General features: G+C 35.7%; 1 protein-coding gene across 12 annotated transcripts in view; it reads right to left on the reverse strand.

Annotated features, from left to right (window-relative positions):
* The window catches only part of BIRC6 (baculoviral IAP repeat containing 6), a 151175-nt gene that overhangs the window by 90877 nt on the left and 45334 nt on the right, over positions 1 to 14964 (reverse strand). For 4 of the 12 annotated variants that reach the window (XR_014944694.1, XM_015857675.3, XM_015857672.3 and 1 more), the window contains exons 22-35: positions 14798 to 14931; positions 13526 to 13672; positions 12840 to 13027; positions 11858 to 12172; positions 11361 to 11460; positions 10668 to 10882; positions 10280 to 10488; positions 9618 to 9964; positions 8475 to 8694; positions 7383 to 7516; positions 4767 to 4904; positions 3901 to 4043; positions 3184 to 3315; positions 1104 to 1319 (exon numbers count right to left, since the gene is read on the reverse strand). Coding sequence is in view for 11 of the 12 variants with exons in the window: in XM_015857675.3 (XP_015713161.1) it covers positions 1104 to 1319; positions 3184 to 3315; positions 3901 to 4043; positions 4767 to 4904; positions 7383 to 7516; positions 8475 to 8694; positions 9618 to 9964; positions 10280 to 10488; positions 10668 to 10882; positions 11361 to 11460; positions 11858 to 12172; positions 12840 to 13027; positions 13526 to 13672; positions 14798 to 14931 (2638 nt within the window). In the remaining variant the exon portion in view is untranslated. Of the gene's footprint in view, positions 1 to 1103; positions 1320 to 3183; positions 3316 to 3900; positions 4044 to 4766; positions 4905 to 7382; positions 7517 to 8474; positions 8695 to 9617; positions 9965 to 10279; positions 10489 to 10667; positions 10906 to 11360; positions 11461 to 11857; positions 12173 to 12839; positions 13028 to 13525; positions 13673 to 14797; positions 14932 to 14964 lie in introns of those variants that run through there. The other 8 variants (XM_085543242.1, XM_015857674.3, XM_015857677.3 and 5 more) reach the window with 7 other exon arrangements.

Raw genomic sequence — 14964 nt, forward strand, 5'->3', positions numbered from 1 at the left:
AGTGAAGCTACAAAAATATCTCCAAACACTTTAGAAATGCCTTGTGCAGCCTTCAAAGGCTGAGTAATTTTGGAATGAAAAACCAAATCAGAGTACTACTTCCATTTCTCAAGCATGTTTAAGATGATCCATATTAAGGTTATGGATCAAATATAAACACCTGCATCACAACAGTTCAGAAGAGCACACTAGATGGCACAACAAAATCGTCTTTAGAAAGGAACATCCTACACACACAAACCTTTCGATAATCCACAGTATTTTATCCAAACAGAAAAAAAGTTCAAATGTATTGGACGGAATATAAACAAAAAAGAAGAATGCACCAAAATACTATGGGAAATGGTTTTAAACTAAAACAGTACATTTAGATCAGACTGAAAGAAGAAACTCTTCACTATGAGGGTGGTGAGGCACCAGAACAGGAGGATACCTCATCCCAAGAACTGTTCAAGGCCAGGGTGGATGGGGCTCTGGGCAACCTGATCTAGTGCGTAATATCCCCGCACATGACAGGAGGGGATGGAACTTTAAGGTCCCTTCAAATCCAAACCACCGTATGATTCTACGAAATAATATTCAACAATGATGATAGAGCTGAGTGGAGTTGATACTGCACTAAGTGTAGTTCTTTTTCGGGAAGCAACACTTTACATTCACAGAATCACAGAATGAATCAATGAAGCAAACTGCTACAGTGACTCAAAATCTTGTGTTCAGACTAATGGAAAAGACCTTCAACTACTTAATATAGTGATAGCAAAACAGTCAAGTTCTTCCAGCTTGTTTGTTTTTAATACCATAAAGATATGTAATATATGTCATTTCCATGAAGATTAGATTTTGGTTACCAAAAAAATTGGTATTATTACTATGTTAAATGTTAGAACTCTCAAAGTTACACTCTCTAGGTGATTTTGAAGCCATCATACCATCAGTTACAGAAAAGGTGGCAGATCAAAGAACCTACCTCACCACATATTACCAGAAATTTTAATGTTACAGTTAACTTTTATCATCAACCAATCAGAAAGAAGTAATAGAAAATTAATCTAATGTGATACACATTGCAACTGTAGAATAGCATTTCATATTCTGTTTACCTTACAGACAAACAGAAGTAAATCTGCATGACAAGTGAAATCCATAGACAAAAGGAAGAGTGCCAGCTTCTGCACTACAGAAATACAACGTTCATGTGCCAGTGTAAAGGGAAGAGGCTCAATTTCTGGAGTTTCCTTTGTTGTTGATACTTCTGTATCCAAAGTAGAACGAGGCCATTCCGCAGTACGACGTAAACGTATTAAATCCTTGAAGTGCTATAGAAATGGAATTTGAAACAAGTTACATATTTTAAGACTAAGCTCTGGATCTCTTCCAAGCAAAAATCTGAGGCAGCAGTAACAGTAGAGTCTAGGAGTATATGAGAATCTGAAATGGAATTAAGGCTTTACTAGCAGAAATTTATTTTGGCAGCATATTGTCTCAGGTGACTGAGCAATAACCAAGTTATTCAGTTCCGCACAAGTGCCATTTAAGTCTTAATGTTTGCCTTAAAACATATAATGTATATGTATTTCATAAGCTTCTTTCTCACCACCTGCATATAAAACTATTGTTAGCATGAAGTGAACTGCAGACATATATATTGAAATTTACACTTAAAATAAGACTGCTTACTTTCAGTTCATCACATTAGAAGAATGCTCAACAACATCCAACAATCATAACATTAACAGGTTATGAAGCATACATTAAACACTATAAACTAAATTCAATAATTGATCAGAGCTTTAAACTACTTCTTTTTATTTATTTATTTATTTTTTAATATTGATGCTACCAATTCAGTGGAGGAAAGAATGTGCTTTTAATAATCCTACCATTCATTAAAGACACTCATTTAGTAGTTCAGCTCATTGTACCAGCTACAAAAGGAGTCTGAAATTAGGTAACACAAAAGCCTCTTATAACCTCACATCTCCTAGATACTGAAACAGACCAAATAACTAATTACTAAAACAAAAGGTTTCAGCTTTCTCCAAAAAGCAATAAATATTTTAGGTTACACACAGCTTGTCATAACTGGAAGTGATTAGTAGGTGAAGTAGTAAAAACCACATGAAATGCAACTATCCAATGTACAATAATACCATAACTAGATGTTAAGATACTTCAATATAAAATTTTTAGTTCAACATGCGTATCTGGATGCAACATGGCTGCTATAAAGTGAAACTTAAATAGCTAGACAGCATATTTCTGCCAGTGAATCATTAAAAGATGTCTCAAGGGGGTCACTGCTGGAGCAGACCTGTTATAACAGTCCTCCCAATATAACGTGCTGGAATAAAGCAGAGGATAGTGCAGGAAAGAACAGCTCATGACAAGCAGAGTTGGTGAAAACATACGGCTTTATTTTTTAGGCTAGTTTTTAAACTTCAAGTTTTCTTTTTTTGTAGTTACTGGAAACTATTTAAAATTTTTTCTTCAAAATGCCTCTAAAGTCCAATATTCCATAATCTTATTTCACAATCCTATTCTCAGTCATACAAACAGATTAATAATTTACATTCATAAACTGGAACTAAACAGAAATAAAGAGATGCTTAATTTTGGTATCTATTTTTTTTCTTTTTGTGTACTTTTAAGAAAAGTCCACAAAACCAACTTGAGAGACCTCTAAATTTTAGCATCTTACCTCGTAATCAAGTTAATTCCTTTACTATCACATTCAATTTCAGTACCTAGAGCTTACTGCAATATGCCATAAATTATACAATACTTTTCGGAAGTTATATTTCTTAGTCTGGGGAGCTGCTCAGATGTATTATTATTTTCTTCTAACTCAGCCAGGACTGTATTCAGAAGAGTACTATATGTAACAAGCAGGCATATAAAATGCTATTTCTAATTTCTATCCGTATGTGTTACCTGCTGTTCAATGATATGACTAGTATTCCCAAAGGTAAAGGATTACCAGTCAAAATGCCGAAGGGTAAACCAATTTTCCCAGTGTGAGAAATTTCCAGATGGCTGCTGTACTCTGCATCAAAGAATCCTTGATAGCAGCCATGATGAAAAACACTAAAGATCGTTTAACATTGGACAAACACTGCTTTGCAGGAACAGCTCTTTTCACGCATAGAACAAGAAGTCAATTACAATTTCAGAGCATCATACCTTGGAAGTAGCCTGCTTTAGTTTTGCCTGTTCTACTAAAAGTTTGTATGACGATCCTTTGTTGCTTTGTATTTTCTCTTTTTCCATCTGTTCCACCAAAGCCTTCTGCTTTGCTTTTAATAAGTTAAGTTGCTAAAAGAAAATGTTAATAGGAAAAAAATGAAAATCTAAGCAATAAGATGTTAAAAGGATCCATATTTTCACATGATATCAAGCTGTAACCTGAGTTTTTTAAATGTGGTTGTATAAATAGCTTTAACTGAGACATCTTCAGGGGCTACCAGTCTCCAAACAAAGTTTAAAAATAAATAAATAAAAATCAGTATTTTTTAAAGCTGAAGACATTCATGCTTATAAATGGGTCATAAAAACCACACTGTTGTATTTAGAAATGAAAATTTCATATCTTAAGAATTACCCACTGTTATGTAACAGCTTGGGAGCTGCACCCTGATGCACTCAGATTTACATAGAAAGTAAATTTTACTTGTTACCCTATGTGGGTCAAAGAACTCAACAGAACATTCCAACGTTTGTTCTCCCAACAGATGCCATGCCCCATACTTTGAGACAAACGTCAAAGAAAATAGGCATCCTCTGCAGCTACAGAATTAGACTGCACGAAAGCAAAGCTGAATGAGTCCCAAGGCCAAAGCTGTTCGCTCAAGAAATAAAATACGCTATATATACAGTATCTTCCATGAAAATAGCCACTACCGTGTCAGAAGTCACCTGTTTATGATGAACAAGCTGTTTTCTGATCTTTCGAGAATACAATCTATCGAGGCTACTGTTGCCTTTAGTAGATCTACTCAAACTCTGAGTGTGCAGGCTATTATTTATAAAACTCCATTGGTTTCCTAATGGAAATAGAGAAATAGAACAAGTAGATATTAGTCACATTAAGTTTCACTTAACTCCAAAGAAAAACATTCACATGGCAAGGGTTAGCAACTAGAAATATTAAGGAAATGAGCAAAATACAGAACTCTTAGTGAAAGGTGATTCTGTGATTCTGTGAAAGGGTGATGGTAATATTTCTGCACAATTTTCAATTGCTTGTTCTTATTAATTTTAAACTAAATACAAATAACTGAAGAGCCTTGGTAAAAAAAGCCAAAAAGGAAAAGCTTTCCAACTTTCATTTTCAGAAAAGCAGTTCAAAGAAAACTGCTATTCCACTTAAAAATAAAACAGTAATAAAAAATGAATTTAAATGTACTCCGTGCATGTACAACAACAAATAATCAAACAGGCATGAAGCCATACTAGTGTATCTTTTCACAATGCAAACGTTGTCTCAACATGGTAGACTCTCAATTGACTGGTCTACGAGTTACAGGATAATATAATGACATTGTACAAAATAAAACTACATTTACTTTTATCACTTTAAAAAGTCATTTCTAAAAAAAATAAAAGGTAGTGAAGTAGACAACAGTACAAATAAAAATGAACACAATTCATTTATAAATCTCATTTTTCAAACAAATCAAAGATGTATTTTAAGTATATGAACAGCTCCAAAACAAATACCCGCAGAAATAAGCTTTGTTAAGTAATTAAATATCAGTATTGCACACCTGTCAAAAAACGTTCCCTCTCTTTTCCATTCAGAGGTTTCTTGGCTGTGGCTGCTTCATCTTCAACAGTAGCTACATAATCCAGTAGTCTGGATACCAGCATTACAACCCAGCTGATCATGGGAATATCTAACACTCCTTAAAAAGAAAGATTTGAGTGCCTTAATAGTTTGGAAACTGTAACAAAATAATTTTAAAAAATCACAATAGGAACTAAATGGCACACATCTCAGTAGTTTACAAGCATGTCTTTTGTTTCTCTTTTTTCTTTTTCTTTTTTCTTCCCCTGATGAGACAATAGTAACTAAGCACTTATACGCGTGACAAGAAATCAAATATTTGGTGTAGCACTCAGGCACAATAGCAAAGGTCCCATTTCTCTTAAGCTGACAAAGTCAGAAGTGAAAAGCTTCACCCTACTGTTTATGGTAGAAATTTAGTTGGATTTAAAAAAAGAGTCCAAAATTCTATGCTGAAGTTTCCTAAATATTAAACACAGAATGACAGCTGTTCTCATTAAAGCTCATAAGTCAGATGACTAATTCCAAAGCTTGAAATTCCTCTGTTACCAAGGGCTCTTACAAGGCCATTATAACTGTGCACTCACAAAGCTTCATTTTTACTCCTTTAAAATGTATTTTTCACATAGCCATTCAAGCCACGATCAGAAAAGCCAAGACTGAATTCAGACGAGATGAACCATGCTGGTGGCACTAATGGCTTGCTATCACCTATTTCAGTCTCACTCTAAATGCAATACAGGCAGAAATAAAATGTATCTTACAAACCATGCAAGAAAATCTTTGTATAAGTAAATAAACCTAAATCAACAGTTCTAAAATGAATTCATGAGTACACAATAAAAATCAGAAACCTTGCAATTAATGAACACTGGATTACTGTCACTATGCAAACTGCACTCTTTTATATATTATAAACTTATAAACTTAGCAGTACTACATGTTTCATACACAGTTTCATATCTGTGCACAGTGTTGAGCTGTATTTAGCCATGCTACACTTTTCAAGCAATGATACTGAATTAAGCTGTAGACAAATCAAATCATTATTCATTTCAGCTCAAACAAGAACACTAAGGCTTAAAAACACCATGTCCAAAATCACATCTCGTTGCTGGCAGCCAAAGCAATAGGATGAAGGCCTGAAATGGTCTGAAATCAGCCCATTTCAATTAGGCAGAGGAACAGGAGGCCTCTCCATCACCTCTGCAGGAACTGTATACTAAACTGCAAGGATAGAAATGAGTAGCACTGGCAACTGTTATGACTTGCAAAACAAAAAGGAAGGAATCTGCTGGAGAGTGAAGTATATAAATTTTCATATTTCTGTTTCTAGAAACATATTTCTTTGTCTTCTGCCTCTTAAAAAATCAGAATTTCCAGCTTTTCTCTCTCCCTCCAAGAATCTTTTGTTTATTCATTTTTTCCTTCTGCCTGAAATTTCACAAATCCACAATGCTCACCTCTTGCTTTCATTGCCTGTTGTTTTCCGACTCTTTCCCCACTAAGTTTTTACCCCTTTCACTCTTAGTTATGCGTGACCGTTCTCAAACAGCCATTTCTTCTGCCATACCTGAGGCTTCCATCACACATAATAGTGCCCTAGTACTTACCTGTACTGTCCAGGAGGAAGTAAGCTGGAAGACCAGCAAATAAAGCTCTGAAGTATCAGTTACTTCTCCTGCTTCCTAAAGTCCTCCGTGAGGACAACTAGTAAGGCAAGAGTTATGAAAGGAATTGGCAGCTGTGGGGAGAGTGCAAACAGAGGTAGAGGAGACGTAAGGCTGGGTTTCCCTCAGACTAGTTAGAGACTACAACAGGATATGGCCAAGATAAGGCCAAGAGAAAGTACATGGCAGACCAAGAAGAAGCAATAAATAGGACAGCCTGACACCAGCTTGAGGCTTGTTTATGACAGGAGACAAGGGAAAGAGTCTCAGCTGGTATTTACCAACTTTACAAGGCTAGGAATTTTCAGTAGCAAATCATCCGTAATGCTCTGCTACACGTACATAACCTATGAAGTAGCCAAGACTAGTCTTTAAAATCAAGCATTTGTTTCAGGCTTAGAATAGTCAAGAAAATGCTCAAAGATCAAGTTTAGAGAATAAAATTTCAGTAATTTTTAGGGTCAAGAAAATCCTTGTGGTTACAAAACAAAACAAAAACCCCAACATGCAGCTTCCAGAAACTAAAAGAACACATCTTCATGGCCATGTTTCATGTATAACGCTTGAAAGTTAAATGGGATCTTATGAGCAAAACCAGACACCTCCTCCCAAAAGGCTAAAATCCAAAGTAAATCACCGGAGTCATCAGAGCTCTGTAAACCTTGTGTATTCCTTCCACTTTCAGCTACGTTTTTAAAGGGCTTCCTAGATGCAAATAGATTTTGTTTGTGTTTACTGGGGGAAAACACCTCTTAGCACCTAAAGAACAAGAATTTTTTAGCACATTTTAAAAGACATCTGTGTTTCAGAAATATAATAAACAAAAGCAATTTCTTCTTTTAATACACCAAAAACTGTGAGCTAATCTTGTAAATTTTCAACATATAGCGAATATAAAAATATAGTTTCCCAAATAAGAGGGCTACCTTCAGTTCTTCTGTGCACAGGTAAATGTGGTTGCAGTGGTGACAGAAGGTTATCCAGGAGATTAAGCAAACTCTCTAAAACACCGCTGTTGCTAAGTGATCTTTGTCCAATGCAAGAAAGTAACATGAAGACCCTAAAAATAAAATAAAATATTTAAGACTTAATTTCCCTTCCAAGTTCCATCATATTATGAAACACCCCTTCTAGATCACTAGTCCCCTAAGCTTTTATATGAGATACCAGCAGATTGCTAGAGAAAGCAACACTGGCTCAGCAAGTAGACTAGATTTCAAGATATTCTGTCAAAAAAGGATAATGCAGTATTTTAGATTACACATTTTCTATTTCACCCTCAAGAGGTCAGTAGTTACATGCAGAGCATCCTACTCTGTCTGCCTTCCAAAACAAGACTTCATCTGTTTTATTTCTTATACCATGTGATATACTGAGTAGCAGGAATTAATGATTAAAATCCATATATTATTATACCCTTAAATTAATCAATTTATAAGAAGTATGATAATCTAAATGACCAAAGGCAAAAAGCTATAGAACAGCAAATAAGTTAGATTAAAATAACACAAGAACCAACACATTTAACATTTGTTATTCAGCTCTACACTTGTTTGCTCTTATTTCAGAGAAGACTTATGTATTAAATGCAAACTGTGCTTTTCTGTCTCATTCATAATGCCAAAAATTAGAAGAGCAGCCATGTGACAAAGGTGTATTAAAGCCTGATAAAGTAGAAGGCAATTCATAACACTGGAAATAACCCAGATACGTGAAGAACGCTGACGTTCTTGGACTATCTTCCAAGTAAAGAAAAACAGCAGGTTATTGTGGTATAAGCACCAAACATGCAAAAAAACTCTAAAAACCAACATTCATCATTTGCAGTGCTTTCAGAACTATTTTTTTGTGCCAGTGGAACAGACAGATGTACATTATTTGGTCACATCTTTGTAAACTGATATGTTTAGTTACAAACTGTGGAATTATATAGATGTGATCCACAGATCATGTATATATATATGCATATATATATATATATATATATATATACACATGTATATAGACTTAGACCTTACCTGTCTTGTGGGAATATGAGAAGTTGCTCAGAATTATATAATTCCTGCAGTACATTTGAGAGAAACTGACCCCACCACCTTTCTCCTCCACACAGCTGAACAAGCAGAAGACCGGTATGCAAGCGTATTTTTGGAGTCCCACTGATACACAGGTGTTTAAACAATTCTTCACAAGCTTGAGCATGAAAAGTACTTTGTAGAACCACAGGAACAGAATGTCCTTTTAAGAAAAGAGAATAAGCAATCATGTTTAAGGGCAGCATATGATACTATTACAGCCAGTATGGCCTGATGACAGGAAGAAAAAGCTCCTAAGAAGTTTCTAAAATAATGACGAGGATATTAATTGTGGTGGGAAAGGAAAGCAGGAGAGGGCAGTGTCTAGGGAAATGATAACTTACAGGAAAACCCTAAAGACCAGGCCATTTGGTGAAATCCAAATCATGAAGCAGAATCAAACTGCCACAATTAAGAGCCAACCAGCACAGAGAGAGCTGCAAGACAGATAGGCCTGTCTATTTAGAGAACAATGTTCCATATTTACTAGTGGCTTTTTGTTGTTGTTGGGTTTGCCTGAGAATTTTTTTGTTGTTTGTTTGCTTGTTTTGATTCTCCAATGACTACTTCAATGTTAAGCTTAGGAAAAAAAATGCTTACTCGGTTCTAAAAATCAGTAACTAAGTATAGCCTTTATGTTTTTATTCTTCCCCCATAGAAATAATCTTTGCTTTCTCACTCCACTTCTAACTGTTTAATCCAGCTCCATGATCCTTTGTTAAACTGATAAAATCAACATCACTTCTCTGCCTGGACGATCTTCAGTTACTTAAACAAATTGAAATAGTCTCCAGGAGACTCAGAGGGGTATCTGAATGAAGGAAAATGCAACTGGGATTAGGGAAAAGGTGGAAGGACTTTAACATATCCTCTTAAATCCTTTTTGGAAGCAGGAAGTGGTTAGGTCAGCTTGGTGCAATTGGTCAATCCGTACGCTGTACGTTTCTCAATATTAAACCCATAGTAAAACTATCAGAATATAATTTCAAAGCTTAATAAGGGGAATATACAGATCAAGAAAATGAAAAACTTGCAAACTGCTTCCACAAACCTGACAAAAACACTGAAACCTGAAAAAATACTCACCATTGGAAGAATGAAGCAAACTAAGCAAAGTATCCAGCAAATATCTAATGATAGTGCGCAACTGTTCTGTTGATGACATCTGAATCAATTCTTTTGGATCTGATTGCTCCTTCAGGGTTTTCCTGCTTGCACCTAAAGCTACTTTGAGCCTCTGAACAGCATGGTGAGCCAAATTGAGTTGAAGCTGTAGCTGAATGCAGTCCTGGTAAGCAGAAAATACTCTGCTATCTTCTTCCACTGCCTTGTCTGGCTTTCGTAAAAAGTACTGGGCGTTGTTAGCACTATTGAGTGGTGGTAGGTCAATACTCTGCAGAAGGATTTCTAGCCGATGACAGGCCAAATTATACCTAGAAGGAAACATTACAGCACAACTCAATAAACATTAGTGAGAGGCAATACATCTGGCAATCATCTTGCCAAAAGGGGACTTGCAGTTCATTCTGAATGCATTGTTAAAAGAGATATTAAAAAAATAAACACACTACAATCTATGTTAATAGTATAGACATACTCAATGTAACAACTCTAAAGCAAAGAAAAGAGGTTTATTTTGTTTGTTTGTTTTTAATCTGAAGAATAGCACAAGAAGAAAAAAGACACAGTAGGATTATTGCAGTGCTAGAAGTTAAAATAACTAGTAAATGTGCATATTTTTTTCTAACCTGCATTGTATGTCCTCTTGCAATGCAACCATCATTGCTAAATGTTGGTCAATTTCTGGCTGATTTGCAGCTTCGCCTTCTCCTCTGAGGGGATCATGCATTAATTTCAGCTCATTTTCAAAGGGCAAGATATAGGTATGACCATAATAAAATCCTAATGGAATTTTTGCTCTGGCGTTTGTACTACCATATCGACCAATAACAGTGATCTGGAAGAGAAAACAACACTACTGTAGTACAATTCTATCAAAACAGGCAAAATAAATCCAAAGAACTCATAAAAAAGTATAGAGTCAACTAAAGTTAGATCTGAAGACTTATAGGAAGCTCACATTCTAATGATGATCAAGAGTTTAAAAGAGACAGGATTCAGCACATTCCCTCTCACCTTCATAAATCTGCAAACTGGTGGTGGCAACAGGTCATGTAAAATCAATGAGTGTGTGCTAATATCAGTAGCCACTACCAATCGCCTTCCATCCACTTCTTCTCCCAAAGTCCAGATATCAATTGACAAAGAGGCCAAATCTCCGCAAGTGGGTATCAATACATCTGTCAGCAATATAGGCCTTCCAAAATCTAAGGTCACAAATCTTCTTGCTCCTATGGGAAAAGCACAGGATTGCCTAGATAGAATACCAGTGCATGCTAGTCAGTGAAGAGATGTTACTCCTCAAACAACAAATCTTTTTTCTATATTGTTCAAAACGGTGTATATTTGAGGTTCAACATAACGGCACAGACTCAAAATCTCTCAACCTAGCATGTATTCACTAAAAGAAAACTGGGGGTTCAACTTCATATATGCTGTTACACCTTTTATGCATTACTTCAAAACTGATGCTCTTTCCAATGACCCAACATACATTATCCCCTCTGTGGATCTCCCAAGGATTCTTCGACTTGGAAAACATCACTGGCCTAAACTTCCAGATAAAATGGAAACGCAAACACAACTTTGTTTCCTTTAGAAAGACAAGTAAGACTGCAGCTAAGCAACTGATGGAAGACCCTAAAAAATATTTAACTTGTTAGAAAACATTTATTAGAAAGAACATCATTAATAGAATTTTGGTTTTACCTGAGTGCATTCGCTCTATAATAATTGATTGATGAGGTGGAGGTTGAAGGAAATGTGAAGCATGAGATATAGCAAGAGCAAGACCAGATCCGAGTGGATTCTGAGGAAGAGGAAAACAACATTAGAATTAAATCATTAGTGTGAGCATTTGTAATAAACTACACATTACAAGAAACTCTAAGAAAACCTCTTACAACTTAAAGACGTCCAGACACCGGCACTCCATTTATATTTGAGCATGCAGCAGCAAAATATATTAACTACTAGGTTCTAATGATTAATAACTCTTATAATGTTAAACTAGCTTCAAATTAAAGAAATCGTTTGAGGTATGTAACCGTAATTTACTTTCATAAAGTCTTTTTTTTTATACAATCTAAACTCGGTGATAATTTTCACATCTCACTCAAATAAACTAGTACCTACTAGCACTCAAGTACAAATTATACCCTGATATGACTAACATCATTTCATTTCTGTAAAAAGAAAATAATTACCGTTCTAGACTTGCTTGCATTTTTGTTATGTGCAGCAAGGTTAACTGTTGGAGGATCAATGACTGAACCAGGGAAAAGCTGAGCAAGCTCTGCACTGATAACAGCAGAAACTGCCTCATTAGGTGGAGTCAAAGGAGGAGTCATGAACAGAGGAGTTGTTTTCGGTGTGGGTGGAATTACATCTGAAGGATGAATGAAGAACCCTGGGGCTGCTACGGGATTAGAAGGCACAGAGTTGTGAACAGGACCAACTGCTGATGCTGCTGCTGCAGCTGCTGCTGTTGTCTGATGTAATTTTGCTTCCAGCTTTGCTTTCTGCGGGGCAAATTAAAGCAACATATGTAGATGACTGCTTATGAACACAGGCATAGTACTGAGCAACAAGCTTAGCTTTCAGTATAAGCTAGACTTAAGAAATTCACAACTGCCACATAAGAATGCGAACTATCTACTATAAGATGAAAAAAGAAACTGTACTCAGTTTGACCTCCCTTACTGAAGAACATGAGCAAATAAGTAGCTAAGTTGAGTGATCAAGAAAAGTAATTTTAAAAAAGCCCAATACTAAACAACAGAGCAGAGTCAACACAGTGTCAACACAAACTGCATTCTGAGAATGGCTTTATCGCTGGTACTACCCCACATCTACAACAGTGCTTTTCATTTCAGTGAGCTTTCTTAATTCCACAGATTGATATTCCTATGTATTAATATTAAGTTTTGATAATAAATTCCCCACTCTGTAAATACAGAAAAAAAGAAGTCTGAAGACCAAAACAGCATGTAGAAACTCAGTATTTTGCTTAATGAGAGGAAATCCTCGGTCCAGAGCTGTTCCTTCCTCAAATGCACTACGAGAAAAAAAAAAAAAAAAAAAAAAAAGGAAAAAAGAAAAAAAAGAATATTGACCAGCTCTGCAATCACTTTCCTCAGCTTTTGAAGTTTAGAGACAGCATTAAAAAATATCCAAATAGCCTCCAACCTGTTGCTGAAGCTTCAAAAGCTGCTGCTGTTTCTCTTGCAGCACCTGGAGCTGTTGCTCGGCTGAGGCCATTGCATGAGAGAGAGACTGCAAAGCTACCTGGGCTGCTGAACTCAGTGCTGTCGAGGCTTCCCCAACTGTTCCAGATGAGAGACCACCAACTGCTGGGGTAACCCCAAAAGTACTCACTGGCATGGAACAAACAACAAACAAACAAAACCAAAATCATGTATGTAGAACAGAAATGATAATAAACATCTTAATCATTACTAAGAGCAATGTAAAAACAAAGTAAGCTTTTTTTAATTGACTTCTTACAAAGTAACATGATACTGAATTGCAAAGTATATGCAAGCAGGCTGTGCACAGTGTACATGAAACATTTTCATTATGGAAGATCCTCCTAAGGCCTTTGAATGCTTTTGCCACATCAGGCTGCAAGGCACACTTGCAAATTGTTACGTTACACTCACGTGCAGAAACAAATTCATTCCAATTAATAAATATGAAATACAGTTTGCTAAACTCTAACAATAAACTGATGTAGTTATTTAAACAAAAAAACAAAACAACAACCACATTTAAAAACTGGAATCAATTTGTGAAACAGCTGCTCATTAAGTCCAAATAAAAGATTTCATACTGTAGAATTATGGTAAGTAGAAAAAATGAAAAATTGTATATACCAGTAAACGTACTTGCATCGTCCCTTTCTATTCTAGTTCCATCACTTGTTGAAACACACGTAAAGTGCAGAGGTTCAACTTCCAGAAGCCCAGTAAGAGATGTAAAACTTCCTTCAGCAGCTGCACAGCTACTTATTTTCCCATTTCCTGAAAGAGAAAGAAGTATTTACTCCATTATCTAATAATCTCTTGACAACAACACTGCAAGTACCAATGAGTTGAAAGGAACAGCTGAATTTAACAATTTTAGTATTTTATAGCTTCGTGTTATGGATCAAACACCTTAACTCTATCATGTCTGCAATATATATAGATGGGAGTATATTTTAAATGGATAATGCTGCCAAATCTGAACAGATCATCTTAACTGAAAATACCAAATGCAAAAATATCATGTGCAAAAGCATAATGCAGAATTTAACTTCCTTAATTCCAGAAAAATTATATGCAGGTGTTTTATTCTTTCTTATCATAACAGAAAGCAGCAGAAATACATTTGATGTACCCAGAAAGAAGGACAAGAAAATAGCAGACTGACAGAGATCATACAACAAATATGTATAAAATCAAGGCTTTTATTCAACATATTATCATTATATGGTGTAGTATTGAAGGAGGATTGGAAAGATGGTGTACAAAAGCAACCAAGAAAAGGAAACTAGGCACTATGATTGATGAAATATGTTTCCTATGAGAACAGTTTCCTGAGAGGTAAGTATGTTCTTCTCAGGACGTTCCAAGGCCTAACATTTCCCCTTATGAAATTACCTGAGATGATAGCAACTAGAATATTTAAGGCATTTTTCAGCATCTCTGAAGCAAAAACAAAAATCTCATGAGATCTGTAATAATTAATTAATGGGAATCAGCTGGCAGCTTCCTGAGTTTTGAGCAATCCATTTATTTTTCTCTGCCTTGGAGACTGCTCCAAGACTGACTGAATGAATAATGAACAGATACCTCAGACAAGCTGCTAAATTGAAGTGGCAAATGATTTCCTTGATGACTCTGACACAGTGAATAGTGTCAGCCTCTATGCTTAATATCTAGCCTTCTCCTTGCTCCTTTATATGATAAGAAAAAGACTTTAATCTTTCCTTAAGGCTCAGAGGAATTTGTTGGAGACCTCATGAAACAAGAGAATCTCTTGAACTTCACTGTGTACGACTACAAAACATATGGACAGTATAAAACCCCACCTTACCTAAAAAATCAGCACAGTAAAGAGAATTAACAATTTTTCTGTAATAGATTATTGTTAAACATATGTACCTGACAGAACATCAGACAGATCAATTTCATCTGACTGAACACCAATGCTGCTGTTGTACACATTTTTACAAGAGGAGCCACTTATTTCCAAATCAAAGAGAACTGGATCAAAAGGTGAACTATATAATCCATATCTGTAAACAGAGTGAGACAAATAGCAGTATTCA

Source organism: Coturnix japonica, chromosome 3, assembly GCF_054131305.1.
Source record: "Coturnix japonica strain WE chromosome 3, WE-NBRP24, whole genome shotgun sequence".
Classification (NCBI taxonomy): Eukaryota; Metazoa; Chordata; class Aves; order Galliformes; family Phasianidae; genus Coturnix; species Coturnix japonica.